Source organism: Drosophila mauritiana, chromosome 4 (assembly GCF_004382145.1).
Source record: "Drosophila mauritiana strain mau12 chromosome 4, ASM438214v1, whole genome shotgun sequence".
NCBI lineage: Eukaryota > Metazoa > Arthropoda > Insecta > Diptera > Drosophilidae > Drosophila > Drosophila mauritiana.
In genome coordinates, this window is record NC_046671.1 from 1,024,115 (window position 1) to 1,038,524 (window position 14,410).

At 32.6% G+C, this 14,410-nt stretch overlaps 2 protein-coding genes across 3 annotated transcripts; one reads left to right on the forward strand and one right to left on the reverse strand.

Annotated features, from left to right (window-relative positions):
- Nucleotides 1-1,731: 1,731 nt before the first annotated feature.
- LOC117146331 (calsyntenin-1) lies at nucleotides 1,732-10,246 on the reverse strand. 2 transcript variants are annotated; one of them, XM_033312427.1, is made up of 12 exons: nucleotides 10,111-10,243; nucleotides 7,920-8,083; nucleotides 7,088-7,230; nucleotides 6,535-7,035; nucleotides 6,368-6,475; nucleotides 4,329-5,378; nucleotides 4,222-4,267; nucleotides 3,010-3,567; nucleotides 2,863-2,946; nucleotides 2,672-2,802; nucleotides 2,386-2,509; nucleotides 1,732-2,328 (listed from the first exon to the last, which is right to left on the reverse strand). In XM_033312427.1, exons 2-12 carry the CDS (start codon nucleotides 8,032-8,034, stop codon nucleotides 2,261-2,263), a joined length of 2,928 nt encoding a protein of 975 aa, XP_033168318.1. In that variant the 5' UTR covers nucleotides 8,035-8,083; nucleotides 10,111-10,243; the 3' UTR covers nucleotides 1,732-2,260. The 2 variants fall into 2 exon arrangements, with proteins under 2 accessions (XP_033168318.1, XP_033168319.1); XM_033312428.1 differs by lacking the exons at nucleotides 1,732-2,328; nucleotides 2,386-2,509; nucleotides 2,672-2,802; nucleotides 2,863-2,946; nucleotides 3,010-3,567 and adding an exon at nucleotides 3,618-4,043 and having other exon boundaries at nucleotides 10,111-10,246.
- An 854-nt stretch (nucleotides 10,247-11,100) lies between these two features.
- On the forward strand, nucleotides 11,101-11,996 carry LOC117146296 (ADP-ribosylation factor 2). The gene is made up of 4 exons (XM_033312313.1): nucleotides 11,101-11,268; nucleotides 11,393-11,655; nucleotides 11,725-11,850; nucleotides 11,907-11,996. Exons 1-4 carry the CDS (start codon nucleotides 11,202-11,204, stop codon nucleotides 11,991-11,993), a joined length of 543 nt encoding a protein of 180 aa, XP_033168204.1. The 5' UTR covers nucleotides 11,101-11,201; the 3' UTR covers nucleotides 11,994-11,996.
- Nucleotides 11,997-14,410: the final 2,414 nt, after the last annotated feature.

Below are 14,410 nucleotides of genomic sequence, written 5' to 3' on the forward strand. Positions count from 1 at the left end.
AAAATGAGTTTTCAGCTTACTCATTGTCCTTATTCTCAATATAAATAATATCTGGGGTAAAGTAATATCGGCTTTAAGAGTGCTGGGAAGAGGGAAAAAAATAAAAGACAGAGAATAAATTACCTCTCAAAGTTTTCGGGGAGCAATCGGTTCTAACTTCGTCTTTGGGAAGATAGGCATTGTTATCATGGTCCGAAAAGCCGCTTTATTAAATTTGGGCCAATAAAAACCCTTTAACACCGCAAGTAAGTATTACTATATTTGTGATATTGTTTGTGGGATAGTGATCATATATACATATTCAATATGCAACTTGTATACCTTATTCAAAGCTTTGCTTTAATTTGTGTGTGTGCATTTTATGTTATAATTTAAAAGTCCACAAATATGTAATGCACACAAACATATTTTTGTACGCACTGAAGTAGAAAAAAATTTCTATAGGTGCCGGAGGTGTTAAAAAGATTTTGTGATTTACAATATGTTTTTTGTGATTTACAATAAATTTACAAACCCAATATAAGATTTTGTAAAAAATTTAAATGTATTTTTGGGATTGGCAATTAGAATCAAGATCGGGTCGTCTCGATAGCGATTACTCATTTTCTCATCGATACAGAAATGATCGATTGTCATAGATGTTGAGATTGAAATAATTCAAAATGGTTTTTCTCTACGTGCTGGGATTAGTACTGAAGAGGCACTTCTTACGCATCAAACATCTGCAACCAGTTGATCGGGTCAACTCAACCTGAAAGCCAAAATCGATCAATTCGACGAGAAAGGAATCAATTTTCAACAATCCAATTCTTATACCCTTCGGTAAATATATTTAACAAAACAGACGTCAACTTTTTACCAAATTATAACCAAAACAAGACAGAATGATATCAGATACTGTTACTCAGTGAATTCGAACTCGAAATTTCATCATTTTCTGGGATACCGATAGATATTGGGAAATAAAATGAGAAAAAACTAAAAATTGTTAAAAAATGTGGACGTGGCAGTTTTGGGCGGTTTTAGGACATTAGAATGGGCGTGGAATAAGTTTTTTGGCAAGTCAATAGAAATTTACGAGACTAATAAAAATTTGTAAAAATCTTAAAACATTTGTCAAAAGGGCGTGGCAGTTTTGTGGGTGTGGCAACATGGGTCAACAAACTTGCGATCCGTCTTTGTCTCTAGAATCTGTAAGAATATATACACTTTATATAGTCGGAAACGTTTCCTTCAGCCTGTTAAATACTTTGCAACGAATCTATTATACCCTTTTAATCTACGAGTATAATTACATGTCGTCAAAAACTTGATTAAATGAATTAGAAAACTTAAGGATCAAAACCAACGAAGCTATGATATATTTTCCATTTATCGGAAATGTCTCATCCATTGCTTTGCATTGAAGTGAAAATACCTCCTGCATATTTATTAAGACTAAAGATCGAATTTTACCTTTGCCGAAAAAGTTTCATTTTTTGCTTCCTTTGCTAAGCCCATATATGTCTCCATTTTAAATAGAAACTAATTATGTTTCAAAAAAGAGTAACATTAAATAAACCAATTAAAAATTCTATTTTAATAGTACATTTTCAAATTCACAAAGTTATGGTCGATTGAAAATAAATTTTGTATAGCTTCGATATGTTCCTTAATCTAAGTTGTATGCTTGAAAAATAATAAATCAATAACAACTTTAGCTTTACTAAATAACTCAACATTGTTTGGGTATTACGATTCATTAAAATTTTTTTTTATGTTTTATTATAAGGCTTAAATTATTGGGACGGAGAAACCTCCTCCTATGCATTGCGACAGAATTCACTTGAAATTTGGTAGACATGTGCATTTTACATCTTAAGGTGAGGGCTGACAAACTATAAATTAAATAGATCTTATGTGTATATTTGTATGCCTATAGCTTTAATTATTTATGGATCTAGCGGCGCTGGTTACATAATAATTGTACTATACCTTAGCTATATTTTTTTTTTTGCGCTATTATTTTACGTACATTCATATGGTGTGTTATGCACTTTCACTGACTTAGTTTTTACAATTAAAGAATTGCAAGAAAAATGTTTTTTTTTGCAAAACAAACTATAAATGCACGTCTTTACAATTATGCCTGCAGCAATATATGCAGAATCTTTGGAACTCATTTATAACTTCTGCATATTTGTTGATTTAGTGGTTTATATTTTATAAGCACATTTACATATTTTAGTTCCAGTGTTGATAAAAATATTCATTATGTTATTTACTGTTGAAAAATATTGGAGTTATCCCATTCGAGTTGATTGATGTGAGTGAATCCGTCCTTTAAAGCTAGTGCCAAAGATATCTCTTTTAATTTAAATTATTTTTAATGAATATATTCTATACCTTCTTCATCTTCAGATTCAGAATTTTCTGATTCAGAACTCGCTTCCGATGTAACATCTGCTTGCATGGGATTTATAGTTATAGTCAAAGCTGAGTCATCCCAAACTAAACCATCATCAGAAGTCTATAAAATATAAATTCAATAGTAGGAAAGATTAACTCAAGATGAAAAAATGTGTACCTATATATATATAACACCAAGAGTGTCTTGTGTTTTAAACTTCTGAACGAAAATATTAAATTTTAAATTCAAATAGTTCAAATTCCTAATTGTAAATATACTTACTTTTGGACATGGTTGATGATGATCAATATATTTTTGGTTGTTTTTTAAGCGTGCAATCGAGACTCCACAAAGTAAGACCGCCAAAAAAACACTTACAAGAATTATAAGCATTGTAACATGTGACCCTTCAGCTAAAAAGTATTTAATTTTCTGTAGATGTTTAAAAACTTTTTTTTTACAATTCCATTTACCTTTGTGCATGAAAGAATGAATGTGAGATTTTGGTTCTTGCACATTATTGGTATGCAAAAGGGAATATGAATATACCTTAGTATCTAAAAAAAGATTAGCGTTAAATATATTATACATATTTTTATATATAAGTATTGGAAACCCACCAGTTGACTGATTATTATCATTGCCATTTACCGAACCACTATTCAGGTGAAGTGTTGTTTCATTATTGGTGTTGCCAATCAAGTTTACTTTAGATAACGATGAAGAAGGGAGTACATTTGTAGACTTCAACAGTGTCTGTTTAGGATGCAACACAGTAAGTGTGAGGGTATATTCACCACTTTTGTACTGGGAACTTTGTTGAGCACAAGAAAGCTTAAATACACGGTTAAGATAATATGCAGGTTTTTTGTTACTGTACACAAGAGATCGTAACACATTTATATAATTGCTAATGGTATCCTTTCCAATCATTTCGACTCCATCCTTATTAATATTAGTCTTAATGTCCATGCTAGATGACAATGACTCGTCACCATCTATTTTAATGTCTTCATGATCGGGATTCAAAGAGGGAAATACAACGACGCTGCATGAGTCGATATGATTTTTGTCTTCTAATTTTCCATTGGTTTTAGATAGCGAGTCAATGCTAGTTTTTTCCAAAATGTGTACGCCCAATTTAATTTCTTGATATGATACCAGCTTGTTTGAAGTTCCTAAAAATCATATAACGGGAAATAACATTACAAAATGAATAATTCAATTGTTTATTTGCATTAGTATATATAATGATAATTTGTATTAGTTTTTTTTTCACAACAGTTTTTCGACACTTTTGTATTATTTTTAAATTGCTTTTTTTATTTTGCAATCGTGATTCCAACAACTATCAGAGTCTTATTAATATATATAAGTGTAAAACTGATTCGTGTACCATAATTTACAAAAAAACACATTTTTTTAAATCAAAAAATGAAAATCTATCCATTAATTACTTCTCATTTCCTATGTTTACACTTCCAGTTCAACAATTTATTGATGTTCAAATACATCACAAAATCGGCGTTAACGCAAGGAGAGCCGACTGCTTTGGGTGCACAGGTGATGCGTGTACCAACTCTTTTGAGCACGATCTATCTCTCAAAAATGTAATATGATGCTTTAAAAATAAATGGAAGGGAATAATAGATTCCTGGAAAAGAATGTAACAAGTATATAAAAGGGTGTCGAACCTATAAAAAATATAGGTAACTAAAGAAATTACACGCGGTAAGTTACACGGCCGTCACTCGTAAAGTACAAATTTAAATATGAATTGTTTCATATGACAGAAAACTACCATCTAAACAATGTTATCATAGTTAACGTACCTGATATTGCTATTTTGGGGGAATACAATGGATCGGATTGTTCCAGCTGTAAGATTGATTTAAATTTGTAAGTGTTATCTTTTAATAACGGTTTTTTTTTTATTTACCGACGCTGAGCCGACATCAATATCGATCCCGAGTGGAGCTATCGGTTCGTTAACCATGATATAAGTCTCAATTGGCGGTAAGCGAAGGGAACTTTCATTTTTACAAGACAGTGTTGTAAGCACTTCTATGTTCCGACGTCCTACCGTGGGCTTTTGTTTAATATTAATATACTGAACTTTTCGCATTAATTGTTCAATATCATGTTTGTTTTTCGCCGAAATATAAATTTCGTTCATTTCAATGTTTTCCTTAATCTGGCTATTTTCAGAATACGATTTTTCATTGTAACTTTGCAGCGGCTTTGGAGCTAATAAATGCTCAGCACAAGTGGTTCCACATTTAATGTCCTCTGCCGTCAAAACACTGTTCAGGGAGACCTTCACCTCTGAAATATCTCCATTAAAGCCGTGTTTCAGTCTATTTTCCAAGCTTTGGTAACAGGCACCAATAGCTAAGGAAGTATTTACTCCGTGGGCTGCGTGTAAGGGCCAGTCGTCGATTACTTCTGGGTTGCTATGACGATCTTCAATAGAATTTTCGAAACGTACGCCGTCAATAAATAAATCAATTTTGGAAGAATCTTCAACATTAAGAACATAGTGATGCCATTCGTTGTCACAGACCTCCGGTATTTTCCAACGCCATTCAGCAGGACTAAATATATTTAAATCACCTTCGTTAAAATTTTTTCTTAATAAAAAAATAAGCCGACAATTGCGAACGAATAGTGCCATATGATGACGGTTCATTTTGTGGTCGTCCGCATTGCAGACAATATGCTCCTTTACATGCTTATTAGTTTCAATCTGACTGTTGTGTCGAAATAAAGTAAGAATGCTAAAAGGTTGCGATGAAAAATCGTAATGGTCAATAACACTGGCAGGAACTACTACTCCAGTAGACCCATCAAAGTGAAATATGGGTTCTAGACCTTCGTCATAACTTAACTCTTTAGTCCATTCTGCCCCATGTGGCAAAAGGTCTTTCACTTTTTGGCCTGAAGTGCAATTAGATATGTCCCGATCGCACCCAAATGAGATGTGCTTTGTCTGAAAATATAAATGACATTAACAACTTATAATCATATTTGGTTGATTACGATGCACAGGTTCGAAATACGTCACGAAAATGATTCCTTAAGCTAACACGTGAAGTAACGGGACCGCAAAGTTGGTATCTTGACAGTTCATTTTTTAAAACACAGGGTATACGTAACATTTGAACTTTCAAATATATATTAAAATTTATTTATATTTTAAATTTATTTAAATATTAACAATTAATGGAGGGCTGAAAAAACATTAAAATAACAGTTACTCCAAGAAAAAAAAGATGAAAAGTAGTTAGCAAGTATACATATATATTCTTCATCTGGACCCTAGGCGATCTGGTCACGTCCGTCTGTTCCTATGAACGCTGACCTCGGGAACTATAAAGTCAGAGAGCGGAGACTAACCATACAGATAATAGGAACGCTTATTTTGTGCCACGCCCACAACCTGCCCAAAACTGACACGCTCACACTTTTGAAGTGTTTGGATTTTTTTTCTTTATATTATATGTCTTTCCCATTTCGACGGATACGTCACTCGAACTCACACAAGCCGCAGAAAACTGTCAGTCCTACACTTATGAAAACACTAAAGGGATTGCATACCAAGACTGACAAAATTATATGGTACAGGAAAAAAAAAATATTAAAAAAGTAAAATACCCATTTTACAATTTTGTCCTGATGCGGCCACAAAAAATATTTAAAATTATTGTTAACCACACGCTTTATAAATAGTTAATATCTATTATTTCGTGTGTTGAAGACGCTATCTGCACCGATACCCAACTCGTTAAGAGGTGTTTTTGATACCAAATACATGCAAATAAAATAATAAAAAATCAAAACATTCCAAGTAACGATTTTTAAGAGTATGTGCATAATAAAAACCATTTAATACGAAAAATGTATTTATTTAATGGTCCCATAAATTGTAGAAAAATCGTGATTTGAAATTAATATTATTACAAAAATATGTGGGCTCACCTTAAGGGATATCGAAGAATGAATTCTAAAATCTTCATTCTTGCAAGAAATGTCACATAAATCTAGACGAGCATTGGGAAACAATTGAAGGCTTTCAGTGCTTCCAGACTGAAAATACCGATAACATTTTAAAAATTGTTTCATTCACTTTGGCTATGTATACGCACCGTGTAGTCAATGCGTTCTGGCATGCCTAAAAACTTAGTTTCACAAACGCGTCGAACTTTAATGCTGACCATAATGGGTGCAGATTCTTTCATTGCACAATCATAGGCAACAACGGACAGAATGTGGTTATGAGAAGCTTTGTGAGAAAGTGGTTCAGTGTTTTTAATTGAACCCTCGTTATCTATTGAAAATGGTTCATCATTGTTAAGAATCTCATATTTGCAAACATCACCAAAGAGCGGAGTGCAGTCTTTATCGGAGGCTTCAACTCTTAGGATCTCGTTATAAAGTCTTCCCTCGTCTACTTCAATTACGTAAGACGGTTCTAAGAATGTTGGAGCATACTCATTTACGTCGATAACAGTAATATGAACATTGGCTGTATTTGAAGGTGTTCCATCACAATAGATTGCACAGATTTCAAAGTGATAACTTTTGCGATTCTCGCAATTCAATGTCCGACGTGCTTTTAAAATACCTAGGTTATTTACCAATTCAATCTAAAATATAAAGTGCAAGTTATTACGTCAATAATAAGTAGTTAAAACTTACCTCAAACGGAATTTCGTGATACGGCTTTTTGAGAATATGAAAGTTACAAATTTTCTCTTCGTTCACTTTAATCAGTGGAGTTATTTCTACAAGTGTTTCATTTTCTCGAATTAAACCGTGATATGACTTTTCTAATATGATTTCTGAAATACAAAAAGTAAATACTTTTAGTTGTATACATGAAGTCTAAAACCTAATTTTAAATAAAGCTCTTATTATACAGTTCCCAACCAAGGATGTTAAAAATAAACAAGAGATAATGCTATAGTCGATTTCCCCGACTATCAGATACCCGTTACTCAGTTAGTGTGAAAACGAACGCAGGATTTTATCATTTTTCTGGGATATCGATAGATATTGGGGAATAAAATGAGAAAAAAAATTACAAATTGTTAACAAATGTGGACGTGGCAGTCTAGTGCGGGTTTAGAGCTTTCTAACGCTTTTAATGGGCATGGAAAAAAGTTTTTTTGCAAGTCAATAGAAATTTACGGGATATAAACATTTGAAAAAATATGAACACATTTATCAAAAGTAAGGGCGTGGCAGTTTTGTGCGGTTTGGGGGCGTTAGAATGGGCATGGCAACATGGATCACTTTGTCTCTAGAATCTGTGCTGAACCTCAACCCTGTAGCTTTTATAGTTCCTGAGATCTCGACGTTCATACGGACGGGCAGACAGACAGGCCCAGTTCGACTCGGCTACTGAACCAAATGAAGAATATATGTATATATACTGTATATAGTCGGAAACGCTTCCTTCCTTTTACAAGTAGGGGTATAAATATTGCGATTCTGTGTTATTTCAGTAAAGTAAAGGGATATACAATACCTTTCTGTGTTAAATATTCATCATCATTTTCGCTGGACGTTTCAACTCCAGCAACCAGGAGTTCGAAACATATTAATACAATGCATCCGAAACCAAAGATTTTGAGAAACGTCATGGCTCTATTCGAAGTTCTTTAATTACCAAGCCCAAATATATATATTTTCCTGAAAGAAAATGAATTTCATATTAAAATGCAAACACCGATTTCAGAGAAAGTACCGTATATATCCACAATTGTTTTGGAATGTTTTATCTTAGTGCTCCCCCTTTCCATTATTTTCATATAAAATCATTAAACGGTTATGTACTTACACAAATATATATTGAAGATTATATTTTAATTTCTCCAAATCTCGATATCAATAAATCTTTAAAAAAGTTGTACCTAGTAGATGTTTATCTTCCGTTCTTCAAGATAAAAATAATAATAATATACCAATACCTAAGGTAACATAAATTTATTCAGAATTTTAAATAGTGTAAATACATTGGAATTTATATACTCTGTGATTTTGTTTCTAGCAGTGCTAAAATTAATTATAGACATAGATGACACATCTGACTTTAGCGTAGTTTTTCTTCCTAATACGTGGTAAAATAAGACAAACAGTCGGTGTATGTATGCCCTTCATCCTTTCACAGATTTTATGTGTTGAAAACGAAATTCGAAAAATTTCTTGCTCTTCTTGCTTAATATTTTTTTTGCAGACAAATAAAATGATATGTATTTCTGAACACTTTAATAAGACAACATAGTCTCGGGCTTCAAGGGCTCTCATAAAAGGATGAACAATACGCAATATAATTTCAATAGTCCTACATTTTATTACAATGAAAATGAAATTCTACTACTTCCCTTCGATTCTTTTATTTTGTTGATTTTTTAGTCTCCTAACAATACATTGTAATATCAGGCACGTTCAGGCACTTCCACTAGCCGATTGGCGGGTTTTTGTTTTATGGTTGAAAAACCATAAAAACCATTGTCACTTAGGGTCTTCTTGTTGTCCTTACTGATTGTCAAACGTAGGATTTTTGCATATACATATATACATGTACATACGTCTATTCGGATTGGCAATAAACAGCTTAAAAGAAATCGCAAATAAAGGCGATTTATAATGAATTTTGAGCCACTTGTTCGTCCGTTTATCAGCGAAAAAGAAACGTTTATGTTGGAAGGAAAAGAAGTATTACAGAGTTCAGGTAATAATAATAATAAAAAATTTAATAATTGTTAAACCGAGACCTTGTTTTATTCTTTGGAAACACTTCTTTTTTAAAAGCACTCAATAGAAATCGTCCTGATAATTGATTCTGGAAAGTATTTAGAAAACAATCCTGAGTAATGTTACATCCAGAAGACTTTTAGGTAATGCTTACAAAAGCCTTTTACGGAGTGCCTACAGATGCGTTGCACGGGAAGTATAAAAGAGTCTCAGTCCCGGCCCGACTTTCCTACTCATGAAACCACTTCCACTCGAAAAAGAGTATTGAAAGAAAGTGTTCCGGGATAGTTCCACTTCCGACTGGGTACATATCTCATTTTTTTCGTTGGTACAATACAATAGCAAAAATGTGACCAAAGCAACAAGAAATACGGACAATTTTTGTAGGTTAAATCAAAATCTTTAAGAATGGTGTTAGAATAAAATAGGTAAGTTCTCTCAATTGGTTCGGCTAAATGCATAAAACAATTTAGGATTTCATTTAGTTTCATATATGTAGGACAGATTAGCTTGGAAAGTCTGAGAACTTTAGAAGCACTTTTTGATTTGTTGATTTGCTTACAGCTCCAAAAAACATTTCATTCAAGGACCGTGTAAAACTTTATATAAACTCTAGTTCCCGTGACTAAATATGATTAAACACTAGAAAATGTACCACTGATTGGATTACATATACGTATTACATAGTATATATGAACATACATGCATGAGAAAATCTTGTGTATGTGTTGTATCCAAGAGATACACATTCTGTAATGAATTTGGATTGTCTAACTGGATGAATTGCGAACCTTTGCAGGGACTCATGCGTAACCTTAATACTTTGATTATTACTTTTACATATACATAGATTTAAATCGACTTAAATATGAAATAATACAAGTTAATTAGACGGGGCACATTAACAAATCTTAGAAAACTTAAATCTTTTGTTTTGTTGTTTTCTTTACTTAGTTTCTTACTTTTGTCCGCAAAATGATTACTTGTGACGTTTGAAAACCCAGTTGTAAGTTTAAATACAGTAGTCAATACTCTGGAAATGTTTATCCGACATTTTAAGATCCTTGTGTGGAAGTGGTTAATACTCGAAAAGTGATTTAAAAAAAACACCATATAAGGCCCTGTGCAGACTATGCTCTAACATTGTAATCGAATTTTAAGTCATACACTGTTTTGTTTAAGGTGAAGTTAAGGGGTGCTTATGCTGTTTTGACATTGTTTACTCTGTTTGTTTACTGGTTTTGTTTATGTGTGTGATATTTTCATATATAATTATTTGGATTCCTTTATATCCTAAGACACATTTTTTTTAATTTTGACCAGAGGCAGCATATTTCTATTGTAAACTTATGTATTGTTAATCGCAACCAAAATATTTTGGTTGTCATTTTTATTGGTTGTCATTGGCAATAGCCAATTGATTAATACAAATTTCTTAATATTTTTTAAATGGATAGGAAGAACCCGAATACAAGAAATTCGTTTTCAGGCAGCTTTATAGTGTTTGAAAAATTTGTAACATCGTTATAAAATTTGATTTGAGCCATTAATTGTGCAATGAAAAAAGAAGTTGATTCAGCAATTAGAGTTCGCGCATAATACCATAGTCCTACAGAGCACATTCGTAAAAAAAACTGTTGGGATTGCAAAATTGTATAACTCCGATATCGACGAAAATGTGCTCACTTACCCCTTGGGGACTCTTCTCTATGTGCACATTTTCTAAGTCAATTTTAAATTTTTCACTTACAAAATGTACTCGAAAATGGTTTTATCAAGAAACAAGACTTAATGGCGCAGTCAAAACATTGTATTGTCGATGGAGTTTTGTGTTTCTTTTCATTTGTTTCATCCGACCATGCTTAAAGTGTAGTTATACACTTTTTATATATACTGTTATTAGTATTTTATAGAAATCAGTATTTTTCACCATCGTTAAACTTTTCTGAAAAGTGCAGCATTATTAATCGAATGACTAGTTTACACGTCAATTTACTGAAGTTACTGAAGACAAACTTTTCCCTACACGAAATAAAATATTTTCTTATTAAACATGGGACTAACAATATCTAGTCTTTTGACACGTTTGTTTGGAAAAAAACAAATGCGTATTCTAATGGGTATGTTGTGAAAATACGATACTACACTGCATATCCGACATGTAAATATAAGCCTATAGTTCACGCTTAATTTTTAAGTACTTGCAATCAACGTGCACATAACTTAAAATATTTTTGTACGCAGTTGGCTTGGATGCTGCTGGAAAAACGACTATTCTGTACAAATTAAAGCTGGGTGAAATTGTAACCACCATACCAACCATAGGCTTCAATGTTGAGACTGTGGAATATAAAAATATATGCTTTACCGTTTGGGATGTTGGTGGCCAGGACAAAATTCGTCCGTTGTGGCGACACTATTTCCAAAATACACAGGGTCTTATATTTGTAGTGGATTCCAACGATCGCGATCGTATAACTGAAGCTGAAAGAGAACTACAGAACATGGTACTCATTTTATTTAATTAAAGGTATTTACATACGTGTCAACCAATACCATGTTTATTTTCCCCATAGCTCCAGGAGGATGAACTTAGGGACGCGGTACTTTTAGTTTTTGCCAACAAACAGGACCTACCGAATGCAATGACAGCTGCCGAGCTTACGGACAAGTTGCGTCTTAACCAATTAAGGAATCGCCACGTATGTCTTAGGGGTAATTGTCCCACAAATGTCTACTTATATATACCCATTTTTAGTGGTTTATTCAGTCTACATGTGCTACCCAAGGACACGGACTTTATGAAGGACTTGATTGGCTATCAGCTGAATTGGCTAAAAAATAAAAATATTCCTTATATTGTAAGATAGGAACTGGTATTCTCCTATGCTGAAAATTAGATTTTAAATAAACTTTTAAATGTATATAAATTCGTTTGGAATTTTGTTTTAAACTTAAAACGTTCATGTTGAATGTGTTGGTGAGAAAACAGCACTTGCCCTTGTTGTATTTTAAAAAATTTTTAACAATACAACATTTTATAAACCTTCAGTTAAAATGTTATTTATAGTCTACTGAATATGTATGTATTAATGTGCAAACAATTAATGTCTAAAGTTGAGTCGCCCCTAGTTTATAAAGCGTGGTTCCGAGCAAAACGCGCTATGTGGTCCTGTTTTGGAAGGGTATATATATATATATATATGTACATATATATACATACATATACCTATATATACATATATATATATGTACATATATATATACATAATAATAATGTAAGTAAGTGACCCATTTTTATTATTTAATATTCAAATTGGATTCAGTTGATATATTTTTTGATATATTTGATATTTTTAAAAAGCGCTCAATTTTGGGTGGAAAAAAAGAGCGCCAACTTTTTGGTTTTCCTTTTAATTTCTCTTAATTCGTTTGCTTAAATTTGACTATACGCAGTGCTCCTCGATTTTTTGAAATTTTCGCTATTAACCGAGTTCATATTCAATTAAAGCCGTTTTGTTGCAATACTAAAGTAGTGAAAAATGAACTCGAAGGTCATATAAATATAGGACCCCTGTAATGGCCTACCCGTGGTGTTCCCTAGGTACCGATAATTACATATATTACATATATTATTATTAACATAAGTATAAACGGTAGCTAATTCGAGCGGTGATTTTAACAAACGATTTTAAAAAACTTTAAAATTATAATAGTCAGTGCGTGAATTTTTAATTATTATTTTAGTTCATCATATTGCTACGAAATTTGCCAAAACTCCAAGCATGTAAATTCTTTTCCTCGATCAGAATTGATTTCGGCCCGAAAATCGTCTTCTAGCACAAGTACACACACATACACACGTTCTCGTCTATTGTTTTTACTCACACAAGCAAACAAATTCTATTTTTAGATTTCTTACGCTCTCAGCGTAAGCGAGCGGACAGAGAGCAATTTTGGCCGTCACCAAAAGGTGGCTGCATAGTGCCAAACCAAAGACACTAGAATAACTTGGCCAAACCAATGTATAGCCGTTACGCATCTTGTTATTCTAGTGTCTTTGGTTAGAGTACAATATTACTGCACGTAGGAATAAGAGAAAAATGCTTCTGGGTACCGCAACTAAGAGAGGGAGACACAGTGCATTGACTTTATTACATACATATTTTCAACACTACCTCTCAATGCAATATGTGTACCCTTACAGATATTATTTTTTATCTTAATTTTAAAATAAAAATACATTTTTCTGTTAGCTTAAACCCATCCCTTGGATACACTTTTCATGTTTAAATCTATTCAAATTCTTGGTTAGAACATCTGGTATCATGTTTTCCGTGGGTACATAATTAACTTCTATTATATTGTTCTTATACAGTTATCTCATATAATCATATTTTATGTCTATATGTTTAATGCGTGCATGGAAAGTGTCATTTTTCACCAAGCACTGGGCCCATTCGTTTCAAATATTTATTGTGACTGAGTTAGAGTACAATATTACTGCCCGTAGGCAGACAAACTACAAGTTAGGGAGAGTCTCAGAATAAGAGAAAAATGCTTCTAGGTACCGCAACCAAGAGAGGGAGATAGAGGGCATTGACTTTATTACATACATATTTTCAACAGGAAGTGTTCCCAAGAAATATACCAAATAAAGTTCCAGTTTAAAAAATAATCGGTCTTATTTGTAAGGAAAGGCAACACATGTAAGATATTGATAAAATGGTACTGTATTAGATATAATTAATAACAAACAATAAAAATAACATTTTTAATACAAATTTGCAATACCAGTTTATTGCTGTTGAACTGTTGGGTGAAGGATGAGATTAAGAAAAGCAGAAGGCAGTACATGCAGAGGCTTCAAGACCACCCAAACAACCTGGCACAAAACCTGCTGGACACCAGTCAACGCACCAGGAGGCTGCACCGAACACACCCTTTGGACCTCTCTGGGATTAGACACGCAAATTAAATTAAATTATATACATACATTATTATATACATCATACATACAATATCGACAGTTATTGTAAAGTTTCGCAACAAATTATGTAATCCATTAATTCTCTACCGTTAAGTTTAGTCCTCAAATTTAATGATTGTCCGCGAAGGAAAGTTTTAAATTAATACATCCAAAAAAAAAAAAAACTTAAATAAAGGAGACAAATAAAAGCCAAATAGAAAAAAAGGAACAAATTTTGCTTGACCTTAAAATGTTATAAAAAATGATTATTATTATTTTGTGGAATATCTTGG